At 47.2% G+C, this 8,542-nt stretch overlaps 2 protein-coding genes across 4 annotated transcripts; one reads left to right on the top strand and one right to left on the bottom strand.

Moving 5' to 3' along the window:
- Window positions 1–869: 869 nt before the first annotated feature.
- Window positions 870–5,423, bottom strand: LOC307230955 (ubiquitin-conjugating enzyme E2 C-like). 3 transcript variants are annotated; one of them, XM_080001460.1, is made up of 7 exons: window positions 5,353–5,423; window positions 4,961–5,065; window positions 3,875–3,902; window positions 3,662–3,748; window positions 3,362–3,566; window positions 1,106–1,165; window positions 870–996 (listed from the first exon to the last, which is right to left on the bottom strand). In XM_080001460.1, the coding sequence occupies exons 2-7, from the start codon at window positions 5,062–5,064 to the stop codon at window positions 959–961; spliced, it is 522 nt and encodes a 173-aa protein (XP_079857586.1). In that variant the 5' UTR covers window position 5,065; window positions 5,353–5,423; the 3' UTR covers window positions 870–958. The 3 variants fall into 3 exon arrangements, with proteins under 3 accessions (XP_079857586.1, XP_079857587.1, XP_079857585.1); XM_080001461.1 differs by having other exon boundaries at window positions 5,231–5,354; XM_080001459.1 differs by lacking the exon at window positions 5,353–5,423 and having other exon boundaries at window positions 4,961–5,197.
- A 535-nt stretch (window positions 5,424–5,958) lies between these two features.
- polr2j (RNA polymerase II subunit J) lies at window positions 5,959–8,062 on the top strand. Its single transcript, XM_080000941.1, has 3 exons — window positions 5,959–6,149; window positions 7,382–7,490; window positions 7,830–8,062. Exons 1-3 carry the CDS (start codon window positions 6,007–6,009, stop codon window positions 7,929–7,931), a joined length of 354 nt encoding a protein of 117 aa, XP_079857067.1. The 5' UTR covers window positions 5,959–6,006; the 3' UTR covers window positions 7,932–8,062.
- The last annotated feature ends 480 nt before the right edge of the window (window positions 8,063–8,542 follow it).

The following is an 8,542-nucleotide window of genomic DNA, read 5'->3' as shown; positions in this document are numbered from 1 at the left end:
AAATTATCAGACAAGTCTGAATACAAGAGTCTGGATTTCATCCCCTCGCTCAATTCAGATCATATTCTTTAAAATGAACACTCAATACAACAAATATATATTTGGAAAGAAATCTGCTTCTCTTAGAATTAGTAGAATTCCCCCTCTCCCATTTTTAAGTGTCATCCACCCCCAGTCTACAGGTTGTAGCGATAAATATCACCAACAATAACATCCTTTTTACCAGGTTCCACCTCAGCCTTTGAAATCCAGCCACCCTGAATAAACAGAAACTCCAGAAAACTCATTCATGATTAATCTTCACCCAGTTTCTGGAGACTTGTTCTATTCAGATGGGAAGTAAAGAAGGCACAGCAACACATACAACATTAAACTGATCAGTCAATCGTAGATCGATCGATGGCTTTAAAAAACGCGCCTTCACAATCTGATTTGTTGCCCATAGCGTGTGTGGAGAATGTGCTGTAAATAAGTGTGTTGTTAAGTAATCAGAGTACCGACTAAATACCCGATGAGCCAAACTGAGCACTGGCCTTCCTTGTGGTGCTGGGTGTGTGTCAGCTGTCATCGCTACAGGAGGCTCCTCGCTGATGACCATGTCCGAGCCCTCCAGCTTGTTCCAGGACACCAAGCTTGTCCTCCAAAAGGCAGAAACGTGACCACGAGGGGTTTGGCTCTTCTAATGACAGAGGCTTCCCAGTCTTATGAGCCCAAATTATACCACCGATCATTCAGTTTTATAGTTTTCAAATACGAAATGGAGGACTTCTTCATTTCTGCAGTTCCATCTTTTCAAAAGGAAAAACTTGAAATATGCGGCTTCGGCTGAAACACAACGGCCCAAAGAAATTGTCCGACGCTCAGCGAACTCCTCTACAAACAACAACTTTATTCACACAACGTAAAAATACTGTACAGACACAGTCACAGACACAGTAAAACACAGACCAAGACTGCTTCAGCTCTGGAACGTGGAGTGGAGGTGTTCCCGAAAGGCTGTAACAACAAGATACAGGATTTAGACCGACTGTAGCCCTACAGGTGTTCAGACTGTAGCCCTACAGGTGTTCAGACTGTAGCCCTACAGGTGTTCAGACTGTCTTACCTTGCTGGTCGTCCCAAAGCTTGGCTGCAGACGTGTTGAGTGGACTCTCGTTGTTCGGTTCTGGAGACAAACACAGTCAGACTGAAGAACAAGCGATCTCACAGAACGTGTTCTTGGAGTTAGTAAGCAGTAGATGGGACTGGTAAAGCCATGGGACACTACAGGACTTTCAAAGTGATCAGATCGTTGTATTGTTCACACTACAGGAATTTCTGTCTTGTGATTGGGAATCTTACAGTCGTTGTGGTTTCACACTGCATGACTTAATCGGTGACAGGAGTCACACAGGGGTCACACATAAGATCTTTCACCAGATGGAATCCCAGACCAGTCTGTCGGGTACAAACTACGTTTTGTCACAAAAACACACGGGAGAAGTGACACCGGAAATGACACCATACCATGCGCCGGACAGGATTATTTATTTATTATTATTATATTCTTGATCACTGTAAAAAAAAAGAAACGGAATAAAAGCAGAATTTTAATAAGGAATATATTAAAAACCTAGAGCAGAAAAGTAAAATAGGAACGCTGTGTGTTTCTGGCTGCTTCTCCGTGCATGTCCGTCTCTGCTTCTCGACTCCTCCCTCCTCACCTCATGTCTGCTCTTATTGGCTGTAGCTTGTTGCGTCGCTCTCGACACAATATGATTTTAAACCTGCTCCAAACAAAGCAAATAAAAACTCTAGATGTATTTAATTTACTCCGATTCATGCTGCTGCAAATAGCCCCGCGGCCCGGCACCGTCCGCAAGCCGGTGGTTGGGAACCTGTGCACTAGAGGACATTCCATCTGTGATTTCTCACTTTCATCGCCACATCTGTGGAATTACTGGACATTGTGATGAAAGGTGAACTCTGTCTTGTACACAGTGAACCACTGGAGGAGAGGGAGATGCTCTACTACACCGTGCAACAAACTGGATCAACCTATATTCAACTTTATTGTTCATCACATGTCAATTGAGTTGCTAACGTTCGTCCAAACATGATTCAGGCCTGAGCAAGAAATCCACAAGACGAAGCACAAAGATGGTGGCAAACAGTTCAGTGTCTAACTCCACAACTCAGCAAATACTCTGTAAGATGCAGAGTGTGTTTCCATGTAGCAACTTTAACCCAGTGGACACCATCACACCTTGATCTCCTGGAAACGCTGTTGTCTTATTTCATGATATATTTATGTGAAATATATATACTAAAATAAAACATGTGCATTAAATATATTTATTCAAATATATATATAATAAAATCACCACAACTACCACCACCACCACCACCACAACTACCACTACTACTAGTACAACAACCACCACCACCACTATTATAACCACCACAACTACAACCACTACTAGTACTACCACCAAAACCGCTACAACAATCACCACAACTATAACCACTACTAGTACTACCACCAGCACTACTACAACCGCCACCACTAGTACTACTACCACCACCACAACTACAACCACCATTTCTACAATCACCACCACTAGTAATACTACCACTACAACTACCACCACCACAACTACTCGGATAACCGCCGGCACTACTACTACCACCACAATTAGTACTACTACTACTACCACCACCACCACCACCACCACCACCACCACCACCACCACCACTACTACAACCACCACCACCACCAATACTACGACAACTACTGTCACCAGAACCACCAGTACTAAAACTACCACTACTACAACCACCACTACTAGTACTACTACTACAACCACTACTCCTACAACAACCGCCACTAGAACCACCACCACTACCACTACTACTACAACCACCACCACGACCACGACTATTTCACTGGCGTCCTGTGACGCAACCCCTCCCCGGCAATTAGACCGCTACTCAGCGATCTCAAGTAGCCACGATTGGCAATATGAAAATAGTCACCCAACACTAATAAAAACTAGTAGCGACTGGTTACCTCCCAGCAGGGACTGGAAGGACTGGTTATGTACTAGCTAGAGACTGGTTACCTCCCAGCAGGGACTGGAAGGACTGGTTATGTACTAGCTAGAGACTGGTTACCTCCCAGCAGGGACTGGAAGGACTGGTTATGTACTAGCTAGAGACTGGTTACCTCCCAGCAGGGACTGGAAGGACTGGTTGGGTACTAGCTAGAGACTGGTTACCTCCCAGCAGGGACTGGAAGGACTGGTTGGGTACTAGCTAGAGACTGGTTACCTCCCAGCAGGGACTGGAAGGACTGGTTGGGTACTAGCTAGAGACTGGTTACCTCCCAGCAGGGACTGGATGGACAGCAGGATGGAGCGCACGTCGTACAGTGCTGACCACTTGTCCTTCAGGATGTCCAGGCAGATGAAGCCCTGCTCGTCCACGTTGGGGTGGAAGCAGGGGGTGAGGAAGCGCACCTGAGGGGCCTTGTAAGGGTACCCGCTGGGGAACTCCAGGGAGAGGCGGTACCGCAGACCCTCGTACACCTGGACCACCACAGGACCACCAGCAGGGAAGCCAATCAGAATACAAAGTCACAGCCAACCAAAATAAAAGTTAGTTGGTTAAAGTGAGTCATCACCGTTCCCTGCGCTCCGTCTATGGTCCCGATCCACTTGAAGAGGTTGTCCGACTCTGGAAAGGCGGAGATTCCTTTGTCTCCCGACATCTGGACAGAAGCAGATACTGTGGTATAATTAAGATAAAGGAGCTGCTACTTTAAAAAAAGGATTACAACAAGATACGGACATGTTCCATTTTCATTCTTTCCCTATTGCATCTTCTGGTGTCTTACCATCAGAGTCATCAGCTCCTGCTGCAGCCTGGGGAGGGAAGAGAACAGCTTAGAGAACCACCATCACACTGGCTTACACACACACACACAGCTGCTTAATACCGTGTAGGTTCCCCCCGTGCTGCCGTAACAGCTTTGTACGCAATAATGTTTATGTAGGTGCTACGTGTTAAAGTCACATCCACATGAACGCCAGGACCCAAGGTTTCCCAACACAACATTGTCCAGAGTGTCACACGCTCACGTGTCCATTGTAGGTGCTTTCAGGGGTGGACAGGGGTCAGCATGGACACTGTGAGCTCCCATACGCAGCAAGCTGCCATGCACTGTGTGTTCTACACTGTGTGTTTTATCATAGCACCGTTCACTGTTTCAACACTGTGCTGCAGTAGTTCTACTGTGGCATCGAACCAGACGGACTAGACCTGGCTCCTCACGTGCATCAATGAGCCTTGGGCCCCATGACCCTGTGGCCGGTTCAGCGCTCGTCCTTCCTTGAACACTTTTGGTAGTAACCACTGCACAGCGGGAACAGCCACAAGACCTGTGGTGTTGGAGATGCTCTGACCCAGTCGTCCAGCATCACAATGTGCTCCTTGTCAAAGTGGCTCAGATCCTTACGCTGCTTCAACACATCAACTTCAACAACTCACTCTTCACTTGCGCTCTCGCTCTCTCTATCTCTAGTTAGTAATAATATATAACAGTATATATAATAATATATCCCTCCCCTTGACAGGCGCCATTGGAACCAGATGATCAATGTTATTCATTTCACCTTCACTGGTTTAATATTGTGGCTGATCAGTGTATGCAGACAGAAAACACAGAAATCCAGTTCAGTCTGGTCATGTTTTTAACTGAACTTTACTCTATCTCCGCTTAACTTTATATATATATTTCTCCAGATATCAGATGTATCTATCTATATAGGGTATTCATATATAACAATACATATACAATAATACATCTAAATATATATTAATACACAAGTTGAACCCCTGAATCCATCTCATGTTAGCTGGATAGAAATAAACAAACAGTCCCCTGCCTTTCCAGGCCCCTCTCCCCAGGTCGGTTCCCCACCTCTTGGACACCGAGCCCCGGGCCGCGCTGCCCCCGGTCTCGTTGGCCTTCAGGGCGGCGCTGGACGGAGCGGCAGCGGGGTCCGTGTTCTGGGAAGAAGCCATGCTGCGTGGGGAGCGCAGCCCGTCACTCAAACACATTAAACCACTTGAAATCCAGCGAAGTAATAAAGGGTTAAACAGGAGAGCTAGCTAGCTGCTAGCTGCTAGCTGCTAGCTAGTCCGCCCGATGCCGCGGATCCAGTTGAAACCAGTTCGACTGAACACAAACCCGTCGGAGGCCGTCGGAGGCCGTCGGAGGCCGTCGGAGGCCGTCGGAGGCCGTCGCAGGCCGTCGGAGGCGGTCGGGTTGGACAGATAAGAGCTGATAAAGTGATAAATCGCGGGACGCACCTTTAGTTCTGTTCAAGTCGCAGCTTCAGCTTCAAACTGCGGAGATTCAAACTGCCGGAGGCCCCGCCCCCCCGCACAAATGGGCGGCCTCAAGACGCGCTCGACCAATCAGCTGGAGGCATGTGCGCGCGCACAGCCAATCCGCGAACGGTGTCAAAGACAAAGCACAAACTGGGACACCGCTGCTGCGTTCAAGGGAATTGGGAACTCGGAAAAACACATTTCCCGACAACCTGCTGCGAAAAAAGAGCAAAGGAACAACGGTTTGATTCGGATTCCAAGTGAGAATATCAGGTCAGATCAAGATTAAAGAGCTGCCACCACGGCCGCATGGCGGCACACATCGTACCGGTGAACATAGTTCCTACTCATAGAACATAGAACACACTCGGAACTAAACTACGGGCGAGTTTCTTGTAGAATCCACAGCGGCCAAACAAACACGTTCGCTGCAGCGGCCATGTTGTTTTCCTCAACACAATTAAACATGTATCTTAGGTGACTTAAAACCGGAAATACTGATTTTAAATTTCCACTGGAACGCAGCATATTTGGTAGAACGCGCATCGAGAACGCAGCGCCGTGATTGGTCGAGCGGAGACCCCGGAAGTGACGAAGATACCCCCGGAAACTCAGTCCTGGTCCCGCTGCAAGATGAACGCGCCTCCTGCTTTCGAGTCGTTCCTCCTGTTCGAGGGCGAGAAGAAGATCAGCATCTTGAAGGACACCAAGGTGCCCAACGCCTGCCTCTTCACCCTCAACAAGGAGGACCACACCCTGGGCAACACCATCCGGGCGTGAGTACGGACCGGGGCCGCAACCAGGAGGAGGGAACCAGACTGGTTCTGATTGCTTCCCCCTGGTTCCTCTGCTAGATGTAAATCAACGAAACTAGATTTAAATAAAATAAACTCGATGTAAATAAACCAGATGTAAATAAACGAGCTTTAAATAAACTGAACTAGATTTAAATAAACTACACTAGATGTTATACAATATATGTAGAAGAGAAAGAAGAAGAAACAGTCTTTAATCATCACACGACACTCCACAACACATGCATGCACACCACACTACAACACATGCTTGCACACACACATGCTTGATGGTGCCGGTGAAACGCTTCCTCTGCATTTAACCATCCTGGCTTGTCCTTCCTCTGGGGGCACAGCAGGAGCAGTGGGCAGCGTACGTGGACGCGCCCGGGGACCAGGTGATAAGTGTCCATCGCTGGTCAGACCATGATGGTGCATGTTTTTGGTGGGGGTCCTTACTGACGTGAGGTGGAGGAAACCCCATGTGAGCACGGGGAGAACATGCAAACTCCACACAGAAAGGCTCCTGTTTGGGAGATAACCCACCGGAGCACGGTGCCAACAGCGCCCCAGGCGGGAATGGAACCCAGGACCTTCTTGCTGTGAGGCAGCAGTGCGATGCACTGCGCCACCGTGCCACGACATAAATAAACTACACTAGATGTTATAAACTACACTAGATGTTATACACTAGATGTAAATAAACTACACTGGATGTTATAAACTACACTAGATGTTATACACTAGATGTCAATAAACTACACTGGATGTTATAAACTACACTAGATGTTATACACTAAATAGAAATTAATTACACTAGATGTTTAACTGCTCTAGATGTTATACACTAGATGTAAATAAACTACACTATATGTTATACACTAGATGTAAATAAACTACACTCAATAATAATAATAAACTACACTAGATTTTATAAACTAGATGACAATTAACTACACTAGATGCTAAACTACACTAGATGTTACACAGTAGATGTAAATAAACTACACTAGATGTAAATAAACTACAGTGTCATTAATTTAGTCGAAATATTAGGACTAACTTAAAGTACGTACTTTGCATATGTTGATAATGGATACCTACTTGATCTATTAGTTAATTCAGACTGTTTGTATGTACTGTGTACTGTGTGTGTGTACTGTGTGTATGTATTGTGTTCTGTGTATGTACTGTGTACTGTGTGTTCTGTGCAGGCAGCTGCTGAAGGACCCCCAGGTTCTGTTCGCTGGCTACAAGGTTCCTCATCCTCTGGAACACAAGATCGTGATCCGTGTGCAGACCACGCCAGACTACAGTCCCCAGGTGGGGTTACCCAGCATGCATTAGGAGAGCTTACCCAGCATGCATTAGGAGAGCTTACCCAGCATGCATTAGGGGAGGTAGGAACAGATATTCCTGTCTTATGATGTTCCTGTTCACCGGGTCTATGGCGGGGTCATTGAAACCCGGTGTTCTTCTCCCACTGAATCAGTTTAAAGAGACGTTGAAGGTTGCTCACATCGTTGAAATGTTCCCACGTTGATGTCACAGCAGGACGTTGTTTCAAATCATGAATAGTCACTGGAACTCCCTGAGGTGGTGCTAGTGAGACACCATCAGTGCTTTGAGTACAGGCTCAGACCTCTGACCTCTGACCTCTAGGAGGCGTTCACCAACGCCATCACGGACCTGATCAGTGAGCTGTCCCTGCTGGAGGAGCGCTTCAGAGTCGCCATCAAGGACAAACAGGAAGGGATCGAGTGACAAAAACATAAAGTGAAATCCAAGATGACCTCTGACCGCCATCCCTGCTCCGTCACAGAACTGCAACAGGAACTTCACTTGTGTTTAAAATGTGACTTTTCTTTCTTTGAATAAATCTGCTTTGAGTTGAATCCAGTCTCTGAAGTCCTCAGCGGGGTGGTGTAAGGGTGACGATCTAGAACGTGACTCGGGTGGAGATGATCCCAGGTACTAGTGCAGTTCCTGGACAAGAACTTCATTCATCTCCATGGGAACTACACAAGGTGCCACTTTGAGTGATCAGCAGCAGATAGGGTTCAATGTCTTGCCCAAGGGCACATCAACATGCTACCAGGTGGAGCTGGGGATCGAACCAGCAACCCCTCTAATCACCATCATACCCGCTCCACCTCCTGAGGTTACACACGGGGTGGATGAGGGAGGGGCGGCTGTGGTGTCCTGAAGGTGAGTGTTAGAACAGAATCCTTGGCAATGCCTCAAGTGCGACTGAGGTCCAACAAACATCTGATCATATTCCTCCTGTCGCTGCTGGCGTGTGAACCGCAGTGTGTTTCCGCGGCGACCGCAACAGGAAGTGTTGATGAAACACTTCCTGCTCAATCAGGTCAAGG

This window comes from Zeus faber, assembly GCF_960531495.2.
Source record: "Zeus faber genome assembly, chromosome: 5".
NCBI lineage: Eukaryota > Metazoa > Chordata > Actinopteri > Zeiformes > Zeidae > Zeus > Zeus faber.
The sequence above is the reverse complement of the archived record's forward strand: the minus strand, read 5'-3'. Positions and strand labels throughout refer to the sequence as shown.

Coding starts and splice junctions, on each gene's coding strand:
- LOC307230955 (XM_080001459.1), bottom strand. CDS start 5,100: ATGTGTTTGAGTGACGGGCTGCGCTCCCCACGCAGCATGGCTTCTTCC. Junction 3,903..4,960: donor CGGGGCTCGGTGTCCAAGAG/GTGGGGAACCGA, acceptor TTCCCTCCCCAG/GCTGCAGCAGGAGCTGATGA. Junction 1,166..3,361: donor CATCCAGTCCCTGCTGGGAG/GTAACCAGTCTC, acceptor GTTTGTCTCCAG/AACCGAACAACGAGAGTCCA.
- polr2j (XM_080000941.1), top strand. CDS start 6,007: ATGAACGCGCCTCCTGCTTTCGAGTCGTTCCTCCTGTTCGAGGGCGAG. Junction 6,150..7,381: donor CTGGGCAACACCATCCGGGC/GTGAGTACGGAC, acceptor TGTTCTGTGCAG/GCAGCTGCTGAAGGACCCCC. Junction 7,491..7,829: donor CGCCAGACTACAGTCCCCAG/GTGGGGTTACCC, acceptor TCTGACCTCTAG/GAGGCGTTCACCAACGCCAT.